Below are 16,277 nucleotides of genomic sequence, written 5' to 3'. Positions count from 1 at the left end.
ATCACTGTCCTGATCCAGGGTGGGACTAGTGACACCCCCTTCTCCCTTCCCAGCCATCAACAGTTTTCAGTGATACCACTGGTCCTTTAGGGCTCAGTTTAGGGGGATGGTCTATTTATTACACATAAGGTGGATATTTAGTGAAATTTAATTTAAAGGTCAAAAAGTAGGACCTCCAAGAGATTTTAATGTTCCCAGAAAGATTTTAATGTTCCCAAAAATGTTTTCCATGAGGCATGCATGGTTAATCAAACTAATTTTAAAAAGGGGAAGGGGGGCTGGGAATGTAGCTCAGTTGGTAGAGTGCTTGCCCCAAATTCAAGAAGCACTAGGTAGCATGCCTGTACTGCCAGCACTCAGGAGGAGAAGATCAAAAGTTCAAGGTTGTCCTTGGCTACATCAAGTGTTCATAGTCAGCCTCTCTCAAAATGCAAAAACTAATTAGAAATAGAACCATTCCTTTTTCCTGTAGAACTAGAAATAACCAATGCAACAGCAGTTTTTAAAAATTATATTTAATACAAGTGAATAGATTAGAAGATCTGAAATGTTATAAAGCGATATACACAACAAATAAATAATCTGTACAGGAGAGCCATGTCTCCATTGCATACCACTGTCTGATATGGGAATACTTAAATCCAGTGACAATGGAGAAAGTCCATAAAAACGCTAACCTGTTGTCCCTTGTATGAAGTTCTTCAAGTATAAAAGTCCAATACAGTGTAAAATAGTATTCAATTTAGTTTAAGAGTAAAAATCGCAAGTATCGCACTTTCAGAAGGAAAATATAAAGCGGTATTTTAAAACTACGTACACTACACCAGGAAAGTGGGGAAGCCATGAGTTCCCAATAGATGAGATCTGCAGGGGTTAAACAATCAAGAGGAGGAAGCACAGAACCAGCAATGGAGCTTGTTTGAAATAAGAAAATCTCAAGACTAAAATAAACTCAAATGTGTTCAGGTAATAGTACCCCTCTTGAACAGTGCACATATGAATTTAAAGAAATCCAAGCCAACATCTTGAGTTGAATAGGTTAATATTTAATATGCTACATCTAGACCTACTAAATAACTTATGCCATGAGATGAATACATAATCTTACAGTGTCACGTCTAAAGTTCTTTCCTTTAGAGTGCAGCAGAGTAAAACTTAAAAATAAATATCTTAAATAGGATTATTATTAAGGCACATTATAAAGTACATGATCATCAACCATCAAAGAATTGTAATGTCAAGAACCTTGCTGTCTTAGGTACTGTAGTCACTAATAAATAGTTTTAAATAGGACTCTGAAATAGATACTAAAAAGTGTAGAATTATTTAAAACAGGGGAAGAAAATAAAGGCCCTCCAGACAGTCCCGAAAGGTTGAGCATCTGCAAACTTTGCCTGCCTTTACCCATAAGCCCCAGTCCCTACAATAAATAGAAAAGTGGTGGTGGAAGCCTGACCAGCAGATGAAGGTATCCCCAAGTGAAACAGGGTGGGGAGAGGGATTAGAATGTGACAAGCTCCTCCTACAAGTACAAGTGATGGTCTCCTTCCAGAACTGTGTGTGCCATTGATTGTCTGAGTGGCTGGTACAGTATCAATTGCTCCACGATCCCACAAGTCCACAGGACAGATGAGAAAATAGCTTTGGTACCTGCCTACCCCTGTACCCACCGCCATACTTCTAAACTGATTGTTCGATGCCCATTTTTGAGATAACGAAAACACTACCTTCTGCCTCAACAAAGTTCTGCAGGCCGTGGGGGGACTGCAACAAAGGACCGCTAGCGCTGCTGCCATCTTGTTTGTCTTTAAAAATCTACTTTTACACATAATTCAAGCTACATATTGCTCACTCCATATTCCCTGGTTCAACTAGATTCACATAGCATTTTCTAACTTGGAAAAGGCAGTTTGCTTCCCTGATACTATAAAAAGAGCAAAAAATAAAAATCCCGATACAAAAGTGAAGTCCCACTGATACCCCTGCCATCATGTCCTAGTGGCTATTCTGTGTAACTCAGGCTCTTTGGGATTGACTTCAAAAACTGCTTCTCGCCCTCCCATTCTCCCCTCTTCATCCGCAGCACTACTCGGAGTATGAAAAAAGTAATGCCTCTGATTCACAATAGCTTTGCTTTCTCCCTTTAAAGCTAGTAAGTCAACGTTAACATTCTCTACTAAAAACTGGGAAATTGGGAGGGAAAGAGAAACCCTTTGACTTGGATCAGATGGCTCGTCTACTGCATTCGGTCTGTCTGCAGCTGTTGAGGCTGGTACTGGCCAAAGGCTGCTGCGGCCGCAGCTGCTGCAGCCGCGGCTGCAGCTGTCCCAGGTGCAGCGGCGGTGATCGGCTGCTGGACAGCGTAGCTGTAGCCCCCAGTGGTCACGTAGCCTGCAGCCGCTGGGGATGCTGCATAGGGGTACTGGTCATAGGCAGCGGCTGCTGCGGCTGCAGCTGCTGCCGCCGAGTATTGTGCATAGGCAGCTCCAGTGTAATCAATGTACGGCGTGGTGGAAGCCGCAGCTGCTGTGGGCTGGACGTGGGGAATAACCACTCCAGGCTGCACAAAAGCCTGCGGGTAGACATAGTGGGCAGGGATCCTGTGAAGAAATGAGAAAAGAAGTCAGACAACAGTCATCTCCAGTGGAACTCTTTGCTCAGAGATGGAGACAAACTCAAATTTAGTGGTTGCTATCAACATAGGGTTGCCATAATATCTACTTTTTAGCAGTCCATTTGATGTACCCTCGAGAGAATTCATCAACAAAGACAGAATGGCATTCTCCTTGTTAGAATTTCTGCTTAAGACTTTGAATCCTGCAGTATCAGGTATGCCACGTTTGGAAAATGAACCATGATTCGCCAGGGCTGTGCCCGGAACAGAGATTTCACAGGGCTTCATGAGGTTTTGTCAGGTTCATATAAGAAAGATATGGCTAACAAATAGAAAAATCCGTGCTGTGAATGCAGGACTCAGGAGGTTGAGATCACATGGTTCTGAGGAGTGACGCCTGGCTGTTAATGGGAGAATAGTCTCTGAACGTTTATCATGGCAACCCTATTTGAAATCGCTAGGCAGACTCGGCACACATTAATCTCTCGGCAACCTCAGTCACCCTGATTAAAAAATCATAATTACAAAAGAAGCAGGCGACAAAATAAAATAAAATAAAAACACCCAAAACCAGGAGTGTAAAAGTTCACAAGTGTGATAACACAGCAGTCACGCTCCTCAAACAACAGTAGTGCAGCTCACTCGGCTCACAGAGGCTGTTGTGGGAAGCTACCAAAATGCTATTCACAGTCCCAGCAGTGATCCCCAAAGAGGTGTGCAGCACACTGGTGCTCACGCTTTTTTTTCCCCCGTAAGGACAGAATAGTCAGTCAAACCTGTTCGACTATCAGGCAAATGAGGCTCAGCCAGCTTGCTTGTCTCTATGCAAGACAGACAGAAAGGGGTTGGGGATGATGAGGTTGATGGAAAGTTAGGGACAGGAAAATACAACCAAATGTCTCTGAACTTAATAGAGGCTTCAAAGACATACATTGTCGGACAGCCCTTATTCTGCATGCCCACTAACTCTTACGTCAGCCTCGAAGCCAGAAGAAACTGATTCACTAGCCTATCTGCTTTTCATCTGCCCCGGTGGTTAACATTTTGTATAGTTCAGTTGTATGGTTATGGGTCACCCTGAAAACAGCCAGGAACATGAAACAAACATCAAGTATCATCTTTAGTGCTGTATTTGCAGCTCACACACAGGGCAGACCTGAGGACCTCACGAAAGTGATGGTTAAACAATAAATCCCAAGAGGTTTGTCTATGAGATCACATGATTACTGCTGCCGCCCTAAGTTCATCGCCGCCCATTTATAAAGTGCTACCTCCAATATCTGGTTATTTTTGTCTTTCTTTAAACGAATCTCCCTCACAACCCCCCATCTTTCTAAAAATAGAACACAGGCATGCTATCTGGCTGTCAACAAAACCAACTTATTAGTAGCACAAGCACAAATAACCATCTTCAAATTCTAAAGAACTCGACACAAAAACATCATGTTCAGGCTTTTCAAAAACACAGACTTTTTTTTTTTTTTGCTTTGTCTTTTCTGAATTCTACTGGAAGCACTCGTTAAGAACATCCATGGAAAAGATGAATTTATCAGAGAGGGTGGTGAACTCTGTCTCCCCGGGATAAAAATACATTCAATTTTACTCGAATTGTAGCTCTTTCTCAGTGCCAGCAGAAACCATGTCGACAAGTGTTTCTGAGGACACTTGGAGATGTTCTTAACTGCATGTCAGGAACCAGGCGCGTGGTCGTGCACGCATTCAGAACTCTGTGGCAGATCAGGTGACTGGCTCACCCTTGGTGACAGGTGTGGCTGGATAAAACACTGTCCCCAGAGCTGATATGTCCACAATGTGCAGACACAGCTAAGAGAGCCTTCTCTCCTGCCAGTTTACATGTGGTGACGGACAGCAGAGGCTGCACAGCGCTATTTTTGATTCTGTCATGCGACAAGGGTTTCCAGAGGATAAAATGTCTTTATAAGGCCAAAGTAAAACATCTATCAGCTACAAAGGCCAGCCCGTCTGAACCTCACTGATAGGGAGACATTAACCCTTAGTGTGCTCCTGATGTCCTGAGCACAGCGTGATGGTTGAGAGGTTTGGATCTTCAAATAACAGAGTAGCTCAAAGGAAGTTTATTCTCCCAAAAAAGGGGAGCACATGCCATCCATTCTACACCCAGGATGTGTGTGTAGGAAGAATGTGTTAAGACACTGAAAGGATTGCGTAGAGAATTACTGTCTCTATATTTATGTTAATGACTACTTCTGATTGGACAAAGCTATCTGGTGAGAACACAAGTAATTTTTCTGGAAGATCAGATTCTTCCGTTCTTCCTCACAAGGGTGAGGAAGACATCCCAGAGGGAAATGAAGTCCTGGAGCCTTTAAAAGATGATGGAGAGTCAGAGCCCAGAGAACCCCAGAGAGACTCATGTCTCAGTCCATGAAGAAGGCAGCAGAGGGCGGAAGGGTGTGTTGGGAGTTCTTCTAATAGTATAAGGAACTCAGTAAAGCAAATTGGGAATGCCTCTTCTACTAAAATTCTACCAACCAACAGTTCCTTAATCCACTATAGAATGCTTACATCAAGCAGCTCCAAACCCTTGGGTGATTAAAGAAAGAATGGCTACATCTCCCTTCTATCTCCATCTCTTCAGGTCCCCCGACTTCTCTTTGTGATTTCCTTTCTTTCTTCTTTTGTTAAAGACAAGGTCCCTCTGTGGATCAATCCTGCCTCAACCTCCAGACTTCTGGGATTCCAGGCATATGCCACCCAGCCAGGCTGTTCTCTGTGACTTTCAAAGCAGTAACACACTCAGTTAACTCTTCCAGTCTATCGTGTAGACAGGTGACCAAGCCTTCCTTTCATCCATTTGTTTATACGAGTCACTAACTCCCAATCCCACACCAAACCATCTCTTAAATCTCACCATTTTGGGCTTTTTGTGCATCTGTCTCCAAAACACATTTTCAGTATTTCTTTTTACCTTTGGACCCAGGTCAGTAGGGCATCTTCCTATTTCCTGGACATGCCACAGACCACCAGATTCCACTTTGGCACATGCCATCCATTCCACACACAGGATGCCAACCCTCCCTCCAGCCTCTACCTCCCCCATCCACCCTAGGCCTAGACATCAGTGCACAAGAACCTTTGGAAGTCAACATTCCCTCTTTATCTCACACTGTTCCTATGTGAAAGAGACTGACATTTTCCAGCCCAGAGTTGCTGTACATGAAATAAAGTTCCCTGTGAGGGGGCTTCCAGTGGTTAATACAGTAGATGCTTAATACTTAATAAAATAGTTCCCTATCCTCAACCTCCTTCCAAGATCTAGCTCCTCTTCTTCATGACGACGTCCTGAGACCCATTGGTCTGCTTTTGTCTGAGGCCCTTCCCAGAACTAATTATTTTATTACTAGGTGATGAGAAAGTGACATTATGTCTTTTCTGGCTGTAGCTTAACATCAGTGGACAGAGCTTCCAAAGTGAGGCACACCGAACTGGGAATCACTCTAACACACTCACTAGTTCTGTGATGGGAAGAGGGAGTTAATAAACCTATCTGTACTTGTTATGTTTGTTGCCAAGAAAGAACCATAACAGCATCTTTTCCAAAGGCTTATTATAAGAATTAAATGGCATAATTTATGTACGTCTCTTACCAGTTCTATGCACAGAGTGCACCGGGTTTCCACCTCTTGCACACACCCAGGCACTGAAAAGGTGCTCCGTGAATGCTTCTGTGCATGGTTAACTTGGTGCACACTACTCCTTGAGTGTCTACTCACAAACCTGTAGCATCTCCATTCCCAAGCTGTGATGAGCAAATACCTCTCAAACAGAGACCATTTAGAAGCTGATGCTCATTCAGGCCACAAGTTCCTCCACATCTGCCCTCTGCGCTAAATCAGAAGTTCTTTCATCCAGTGTCTTTAAAGATCTTAGGTAACCCAGGGGCCATTTAAGGACCACAGAAAACTAATAGTTTCCTCACCAGCCTTTCAAACAAGTCAAAATGTGGGAATTCTCAAGCTTGCTTACAGGCAGGCCTAAGATAAGAACATGGCATTCATATGGCGTTTAGAATGACCAGGTGTGATTTGCTGGTTACAGACTTGGCATCAGGGCAGTATGAGAACCACTCAAAAAAGAAAGAGAAACCTAACATGGTCTACTTGGAATGCTCTCTGCTTCTCATCTCAAGTTCAACTTGAATCTCAAGTTCAACCAATTTATGCACAGTGTAACAATCACCATTCTTCATAAAGACAGTTAATATCAGAAGAGATTAAAAACAAAAGGTTACTATCAAAACACACTTGATTTAAGAGGTCCATGTAATACATATCACCCTGGTGGTTCTTTTCTTTGAGTTACTTTCTTTCTCAAGGCTCTGGAAGGACTCCCACTGCCAGGCCAGATCTATTCAGCTGGTCCTCAGATGCACTGTAGTCTCTCTACATGGACCCTCTCTGCTGACCCTCCCGGCTAGTTTATCCCATCACACCTTTTTGACACACCCGGTGTCCTCATGTGATTCAAGTCTACTCTCCCTCCTCATGGCTTGTCCTGTTCTCCCAATGCATGGGTTTTCTTGCCATTCTCAATTCCTCTCAAACTTGAATCAACAATTCTTGGCTGCTCTGGCATCTTTTTGCTGCCCACAACTGAACCCGCAACTTGTTTGTACGAGGTGATGCACACTTAACAAAAGCTGTTCACTGATTTGGTTTTAAGCTCTTTCGCAATGGTTCCTGGGAGGTCAGGACTAAGTTCACGATTACACCCTCAGATGTATGTTTTCTTCCACTCCCACCTAGACTGATAGTCCACACCAATGAAATATCAGAGAGGGAGAAGGGAGGGGAGGGGAGGGAGGGAGGGAGGGGGGAGAGGAGGGAGAGCGAGGTAAGAATGCAACTGACTCATGGCTTGTTGTCCACATCCAAGTTGGCTTGGAAGGGGCTTTGATACATAGTTATACTGCATTATAGCTTTAAAAAATGTTGTAGATATCGCTAAGAGTGCGTTACTAATAGATTAACATAACGAGAGGGTAGTAAGAAAGTGTCCAGCAAAATATAACTTGCTTCTTCCAAGTCAACTTACTACTTGGTTTTAGTTTAGCTTACATTGGGAAGTACTTATGGTAGATACCTATCTGTGAAGACGGATTCTAGTCTGCTAGGTCATGCATGGAGATGTTTAGGTCCTAAGCTGGATATCAATAAAATTCTTCCAACAGCTTGGATACTCAAAAGAGAATCAGAGCTAACAAGAATATCGATCAGGTGGAAGACAGAGGAAACAGACCCTAATGTCCAGGGTAAACTGATGGCCATAGAAGGTGGCTTCCCACCTGTGTCATGTTTAATACAAGGAAACTGGGGACCTCAGGAGCTGGTAATAACAACCCAGAGAAAACACAAAGATGAGCAGGCTGTTCACCTGTTAGGTCTGAAAGGTGGGAGTTAGTACTGTGCTTACTCAAAACAAAAACCAAACAAAATTAAGGGGGAGAAAAGCCCAAACTGGTGAGTGTTAATGAAATCTGAATAGAGCTGCTGAACCTTTATCGAAGACCTGGAAGTGGACATACATTGCAAAAGAAAGCCCGTCCCCAGAAAACAGAGACTTACAACATGCAAGCAGTGAATCTGTATTCTTACAGAAAGAAATCACACGATTTAGCACTCACTACAAAAATGTTAAATGGAAGTCACAGGCTAATAGCTTAAAAGCAGGAGGGGGAAAAAAGGCCCTTTGCTTCCCAAGGCAAAGTCAAAAGTCAACACTGCTCACCACCACCACCAAAACAAACGGCAAAGAGCCCCTTCCCCAAGGAAAGAAAACACTCACTACAGCTCTGTTCAATTAAGTCAAAGCACACAGTTTAGCTATCAACACCACTTCATTACTGTAATAAATAAAATAAAGCACACGGAGGGCTATGGACTATAGTGAAAAATAAAAACAACACCACCAACATCCATGCATGGTTAATCACCATCTGAGCTTGTGTGTCTGAGTCTACTGGTTACAGAGTTTAACTCCAAACAGAACTAGTCCACCTCTTATGATCGCATCCTTCTCATCAGTTAGCTTAACTGTATACGAGCCCTGTCAGGTTAGAAAGAGATAAATAACATTGAGTCAAGCTGAACAGCACGAATGGTGATGGGACACATGTCTTGTGCACAACTCATACCTGGTACTTTGGTTTGGTTTGGTTTGGTTAATCATAAGCCCAACATTTGGCTGGTTTGGAGACTGCATACTTGGTCAGATAACTTGACTCATCTAAAAATATTTATAGTATCAGCATTAAAAAGATATATAAGCATATATAAATATGCATAACCCGGAACATTCTGTGACGTGTCGACCTTGTCTGTTCATAACAAAGAGACAGGGAAACAAATGGTAGCCATGTTAAACCTGTAGAGGGTTTGATGAGTTGACTTACCCGAAAGGTCTTTGTATAAGGGCCGGGTGAAGCTGTTGAACGCCAAAGGCAAAACCTAACAAAAAAACACACATTTTCCATTTGTTTACAGTTAGATACTTCACTATTCCTACACAGAAACTGTAATCACAATTCCTAATTTAAAAAGAATCACTCCTATGACACTTTCCAGTATACATGGACATGTTCTTTATATATGTTTTATATGTGTATATGTTTTATAAATGTTATAATTCATCCTAAATAAACAGTTGGATAGACTAAGATTGGAAAACTTAAAAAAAAAGGGGGGGGGGCGAAGCTTAGTTAACAGCCATAAAAAAAGATTTAAAATAAATTAGGCCAGAGAAAACTGCTCATGAAGGAGATCCAAGAACTACAATGAAGTTAAACTCACAAATATTCCTATAGTTGCAACCCATGGGGAGAGGGGAGGAGAAAACATCTTTGCAATTAGGAACATTTTGAATGCTTTGAAAATTTTTATAATTTATATTTACATTTTATATTTACAGTATTAAAATTTTCACAAAAACAAATTTCCCCATCATTCTTTTAAGAATAGTACATGCACAAAAGATGTTTCAGAAAGACAGTTTTGAATGTTAGTGGGTATTTCTCTGTGTATTCCCTTTCTGACAGCTGAGCCCCTGAGCGGAGGTGTCAACCTCTTTTTAAACTTCCATAGGAAAGGCTTAGTGAAAAGCACATGGTTTAGTCAACAAAGTTGCTTGCCCAAGGAATGGAAGAAGACGTTTGCTCTATTGTCAACTGAGTTATTCCCAAGGAATGTCAAGGGCAGTAGCAAATAACAGGTTGTATTTTCGCATAGACAAATACACTACATCCCATTGTCAGCTAACAGCCACAGGGATTTTAATAAATTATTTCTCATCTCCAAGTAAATACCAGTCCAAAAAAAAAATCTGCAACCTGTAAAGGTGAAACTTACTATGCGTAAGTATTTGATTGCTAGTATTCTGTATGTGAAAACATGTGCTTTCTTAGTCATGCCTGCTCTGAGCATACTGTGACTGGCCTAGATCACACTGAGAAGGGAGGCTTACTAGCTGGTGGCAACAAGGCCTACATAGTTTGCTTTTTTAGCTACAAGTGGCTAATGAACAATGAAAGCAGATAAACATATATATCATTGTATATGAAATGTCTGAATTAACTTCTGGGTGCAAGCTATCTAGACCCCAAGTTCTTTTTTTTTTTTTTTTTTTTTTTTTCACATAGATACATTTCAAGTACCCAGCGGCACACTTAGAATGCTCATATATCTTTAATGCCTTGGTGGAATAACCAGCCACGGCTCAAGTTTTACCAGACACCGCTACAGATTTTCAGGAAGCCGGTGTTTTCTGGGCTGGGGCTGGTAATGGCTCATTCCCCACAGTGGGTGGGAAGTTGGGAGGGGAGAGGAGGACACTGCTCACCTGGCTGCATGATTCTTGGTTTTGCTCCCAAGTACGCCAGATTCACGTTGGCCTTCCTACCATCAATGATGGGGTTGGGATCCTTGCAGGCCCTTTCGGCAGCAGCCCGGTCAGCCATGGTGACCTTAGCAACATACACAGACATACACACAAAGCCCTCAGTTAACCCCTGAAGGAAAAGTATCAAAGCCACTGAGCTTGCTTTTTCTTTCCTTTTCTTTCTTATCTGGGAGGGGATTGGGACATGAACCCTTCATCCTCTGTTTAAAACAATAAGCAGAAAGGAGAAAGGAAGAAGCCCTCCACCCCTACCCAAAGTCCTGAGGATGCTAGTGTGGGGCCTGATGAGGATTTGGAAGCCACAATTCTGAAATCGCCTGTAGATTTACCCCCTTCCCAGCGTCCCCTCTGGGTCCTCATGCTGGCCCCAGAGGCACTGTGGGTTTTAAACAAAGTCCAGCCTCAAACCAGCCGGTGCTCCCAACAGCAAACACTCCTGGGCGACAATAGCGATTGTCCTGCTCCAGGGCTCCCAGCTCTTTGAGCAGCTGAATTTGCCCCTTTAAATCTCCAGGAGGCTTAAGGCGCTGTTTCAGTTAGGCAAATAGCCAGAGGGTCAGCTTTTCCTTTCCTTTTTAGAATTTACCTTTGCAATTTACAAGGTAGGGGTGTGACAAGAAGGGGAAACATCTGCTCCAGACCCCCTCGGTGTCTCTTCCCTAGCCCAGCCTCAACGCCACAACACACACACACACACACACACACACACACACACACACACACACACACTTTTTTTTTTTTTTTTTTTAAACAAAGCAACAGCGCACTTAACAACCAGCCTCCAACCCCGGAATGCCACCGTGTGGGGCTCCGTTCTCTCCCTCCCAGCTCTCTTCATCCAAGATCTGGGTCTCATTCCCCAGCTCTCTGGCCACCCGAAAGAGCATCGCCTGAGGCAGGCACAGGCCCTCGCTCCCCAAACCTCGTCAGGCTTAAAGTTTCAGCTCAGCTCCGAGTGGAGGGGGAGGTCCCGCAAGGTCCCACATTGCCCCTCACCCCCAAGCTCTGACCCTCAAGGGCCTGAGACCACTCTATCCCTTCTGGCCTGTCTTCGGTCTCCCTTCCAAGACCTCTCTTAGTAGCCCCCCTACCCACCCGAGACCTCCCTTTGGTATAACTTACAAATCCGTAGCCCCGGGACTTGCCAGTCTGCCGGTCGGTGATGACCACGGCCTCCTCGATGTCTCCGAAGACCTCGAAGTACTTGCGCAGGCTGGCGTCGGTGGTGTGGTAGGGCAGCCCTCCCACGAAGATCTTGGTGTACGTCGTGTCCTTCTGGGTCGTGTGCATCTTCGCGCCCGCCCCGCGGCTCGGGCTCCGGCTGCGGCTGCGGCTGCGCCTGGTCCTCGGGCTCCGCGTCTCCCGCAGCGCGCGGCGGCCGCCGGGGGCCGAGGGCGCGCGCGGGGGCGAGGGCGCGGCGTGGGCGCTGGGCGCGCGACTTCCCAAGTGGCCCGCGGCCCCCGACACTCGCCCGGGTGCTCTGATGCCGTCCCCACGTCCGGTCACTGTTCAGACCCTCTCGATCGTCCGAGTGACCAGCTGCGCGGCTGTAGACTGCGCGAGCCTTTTGCACTCACCCCTCGTGAAAGTAAAAAAAAAAAAAAAATAATAAATAAAAATAAATTAATTAAATGCAAAGAGAGGGTGGTCTCCGAGTCCAGAAGAGGTAGATGTTTCTCAAAAAAAAAAAAAAAAAAAAAAAAAATCGAGTGGCTGGGGTGGTAGAGGGAGAGGCTCAGAGGCCACTGTGCCCCGGGGCGCGGAGGTGGCAGCTGGGGGCGCGGCGCTGGGCCCGGCTGGGGCTGGTGATGGTCCCTCCTGCCTGGGAGCTGCCAGACCAGTGCGGACGGAGGACAGCTCACCACCCCTCTGCTCCCTTCCCCAGCGGCCCGGGGGTCGATGCCCGGCTGGGGAGGGGGCGGGCCGGACGCCTGCGATTGGCCGGGACAGCACCTGGGGCGCCCGGCGCCGCCGCCCCCCAGCTGTTGGGAACAGCTGCTTCTCTCCCCGCGCGCGGCGCGGCGCGGCGCTGGGTCGCCTGGCTGGGGCTCCGGCGCTGTTGCTGGGGTAGAGTTGGAAAACGCAGGAGGCGGCCTGGCTCTGCTGTTGCCTGCTCCTACTGGTCAAAGTCGCAAAGACCCCTGGCGACTCGGGCAGGGACCCAGAGCACTTAGAGTACGCCTGGGAAGGGAGCTGCTTGGCTCTCTAAAGCCGACCAGAGAGCTCTTCGCGTTAGGCCATGATGGCACGACCGACTTGAGAGTCCTTCGGGGTTTGAGGCGGTTTATAGAGAGACCAGTCCCCTCCCAGACACCTCCTCTAGGGGTCTGGACCATGAGAAGAGCCCTCAAGTTTTCTTGGCCCCCCGAAAGCTGGTGCTGTGGGGAAACAAGAGGTAGAGCCTAGTGGTGTGGTGTGGTGTGGTGTGGAGTGTGTGTGTGTGTGTGTGTGTGTGTGTGTGTGTGTGTGTGTAACAATATTTATAATAAAAAAAATTAGCAAATATCCTAGCATTTGGGTGTGCTTGAGAAAACCATTAGCTTGAATGGCTCACAGCCAGCAAAGGTGTCTGTGTCAATCATGGTGTGCCTTCTGTTTCAGAGGACCAAGTATTAGGCCTGTACCCCCCACAATCATCAAATTTGTGCTTCCTGCCTAACTTAGTTATTCAGGAAGATGGGTACAATGTCTGTCTCATAAGTCAATCTCACCCCCACCTCCTTTATTTCCCAACCAAAGAATCGGTTTCTTTCTAGTTAAATTACAAAATGCTTAGTGAATTGACCTCATTTATTTATCTGAACATAATTGTAAAAAGTATGATTTCTTAAAAAACAACAACAACAAAACCCAACCTGTTACATAACCACTGATTTCTACCAGCGAGTCTGAGAGTGTTCGTAGAACACATTAAATGTGGTATATATCTATTGATTTAAGCCAGTTCATTGCCACTTCTTTTACTAAACAAGGGTTTTAATTAAAGAAGCTTTGAAATCAGTCCTATTTGAGGTTTGGAATAAAACACTTTTTTTTTTTCTTTCTTGAGACAGGGTTTCATATATCCTAGGCTGGCTTTGAACTTCCTGTGAATCACAAGGATGACTTTGAACTTCTGATTCTCCTGCCTCGAAGTCCTGAATACGGAGATTACAGGCACTTGTCACTGCTCTGAGTTTATGCTTGGGGAAGGAATGCAGGGCTTCCTGCCTGCCAGGCTAGCATTCCGCCAACTGAGCTACATCCCCAGGCCCTGATGAAAGTGCTCAGTGTGAACAGAACATTCCACCCTCTGCTTTCACTGCGTGATTTCTGTTTAAGAGGTTTCTGCTTGGAGAGTCCAGTGCAGTCCCAACACTAATTGCCCCTGGGCTACATCTTTTATTTCCTTTTAAACAGGTCAATGTGTTAATCTGATAGAACCCCAAAGACATACCCCAGTTACTTTCCAGGGCACCTTAGCTGTCAACCCAAGACAATGAAGAATGTGGTGTTTGCAAAGGTGAATAAGAACCATTAGCAAATATTCTGGTAGGAAATCTTCAGTCCATCGTGCTGATTTCCACAGAAGGGTGACTGAGATGAGTGATTCTTAACTTTGAACCCCCAGTAAAAGAAAAGGAAAAGTAAGAACTCCATTTTTTGTTAATCCAGCTGAACAAAATTAAGTAATTTATAATGTAAGCACTTCATATGAAATGTTTTAGATGAAAGCCTGAATGTGGAAATATAAACCCTCCCCACTGAGAAGGGACTCAGTGCTAGCATGACCAAAGATAATTTTTTAAAATAAAAAAGCAGGCCCTGAAACAGAAGAGGTGTGCTTTTTGACATGTAACATTCACCGTGTCATGTCACTTAAGAACTACAGTTCTTCACTGAAGCTCAGGCAAAAGAGCTCTGAGAGGGAAGTGCCTATCAAGACATCTCACAGACAGGTGACATCAGCTGTTTTGTGTCTTCCTTAATGGGTAAGAAGCCAGCCCACCCTGTAGGGAACTGTGACACTCTCAGGGAAGGAGAGCGGCTGGGAGTGCAGCCGGCAGTTTGGATAGTGGGCACTAGGCAAAGTGGAGAGAGCTGAGAGGAAGCTCTTGCCCTACAATGAGATAGCTGTATCCTAGGGCTCAGCGCTGGGGAGGAAAGCCACTGTTTACTTGGAGGGCTCAGGCAACAACTTCCTGGGTAAAATGCTTGCTATGCGGTGCTAGAACCTGAGTTCGGACCCCAGTATCACCAAGCTAGATGTGCTGGTTTATCTTGGTCAACTTCTGGCCTCTGCGCGTGCGAGCACACACACACACACGCACACACACACACACACACACACACACAGTGTGGGGCAGGCTTGTACTTATTCCAAAAGAAATAACACAGGTGACAGCTCCCTTCAATCCCAGGGGGCTCTGATAATGTGACTTTAGAAAATATTTGATACTTTTGTCTAAAATTGCTTCATTTGGAACAAGATGAAACCTGGGCACTCACATATATTTGAAATTCCAGAAATAATCAAGGCATCCCTAATCAACTGGTGTGAGTTGCTGAGAATGAGGCTGAAGTGGAAAGGTGATTATTTCCTAAATCTGCATCAGTAGAAGGCACCAGCCAGTGTTCTCATTGCCTACCATGGGTTTGGTTTCACAGCCGCCCAGAGGTAGGCACAGCTATAAAAGCCAGCTCCACTCTCAGGCAGTTTATGAACCTGTGCCATCAAACCATGTATCTCCCCCACCCCCCAGGCTGTCAGATGGATCTGAATCCAAACCTCAAGATTATTAAATACTGAGTGTTTCTGTACAATGACCCATCACAAAGTCAGATTTGAAATAACAATATGTGAAGACTCTTCTCTTGTTCCCAGCTGCTTTTGGCAGAGGAGACACAGACAGCCACATGCCTTGTGCAATAGGATGTGTTCTTCTTTGGAAACAAAGAGCGGTAAAATACTGTAAACGTTAGAAATAAGTTCTAAGCTTGCCATATCCAAATTAGTGCACATGGATGGCCTGAATCCTTGATTACCAAGATTGATATAATTTTATTACTTACAGTAAATTAGCATACATTGTTCAAAATCTTTACCTGTGAAAGGCCAGAACCAAACTCAAAGGTAGGACTTCATTTTATCTATTTTTTTTCTTTTTCCCTCTACTTCTCCCTCTTTAACTAATGGATAGCAAGTCCATGCTTACATGCATCTAGAAGATTTTTGAACGGGGGAAAAACACCGGCATTTTGTAAAGGTTGAAAAGCGTCATTTCCTCCTGGACAATAATCTACCCGAGTGTAGAGACACTCTCTTGGCTTTCACTTCAGGCCATCAAAACCATGGGCAGAACTTACTTTACAATACTGAAGAAATATCTACTGAAAGCCAGGTTCTGGGGGATCTGCTTAGTCAGTGTAGGGCTTACCTTGCAAAATGGAGGACCCTAATTTCACCCCAGAATCCATGTAAAAAAGCTATGTGGAGTAGAGTAAGTTTGCAACCCATCTCAGCATTTGAGAGGTGGGGACCAGTGGGGAGCCAGCCTAGCCTAGTTTGTTGAGTTTCAGGCCAGAGAGAGACCCTGAAAAGGAAACAAAACAGCAAAAACCATGGTGACCTAAAAGGCTGGGCATTAACTCCGTGTGCACATGCTCATCCATACCCTGGAAAACACACACACACACACACACACACACACACACACACACACACACACACACACACACACTCAAGAAA

At 44.9% G+C, this 16,277-nt stretch overlaps 1 protein-coding gene across 1 annotated transcript; it reads right to left on the bottom strand.

Annotated features, from left to right (window-relative positions):
- Window positions 1-495: 495 nt before the first annotated feature.
- On the bottom strand, window positions 496-12,600 carry Rbm24 (RNA binding motif protein 24). Its single transcript, XM_036189222.1, has 4 exons — window positions 11,672-12,600; window positions 10,490-10,613; window positions 9,048-9,102; window positions 496-2,600 (listed from the first exon to the last, which is right to left on the bottom strand). The coding sequence occupies exons 1-4, from the start codon at window positions 11,837-11,839 to the stop codon at window positions 2,237-2,239; spliced, it is 711 nt and encodes a 236-aa protein (XP_036045115.1). The 5' UTR covers window positions 11,840-12,600; the 3' UTR covers window positions 496-2,236.
- Window positions 12,601-16,277: the final 3,677 nt, after the last annotated feature.

The sequence above is a fragment of the Onychomys torridus genome, chromosome 5 (assembly GCF_903995425.1).
Source record: "Onychomys torridus chromosome 5, mOncTor1.1, whole genome shotgun sequence".
Taxonomy (NCBI): domain Eukaryota; kingdom Metazoa; phylum Chordata; class Mammalia; order Rodentia; family Cricetidae; genus Onychomys; species Onychomys torridus.
The sequence above is the reverse complement of the archived record's forward strand: the minus strand, read 5'-3'. Positions and strand labels throughout refer to the sequence as shown.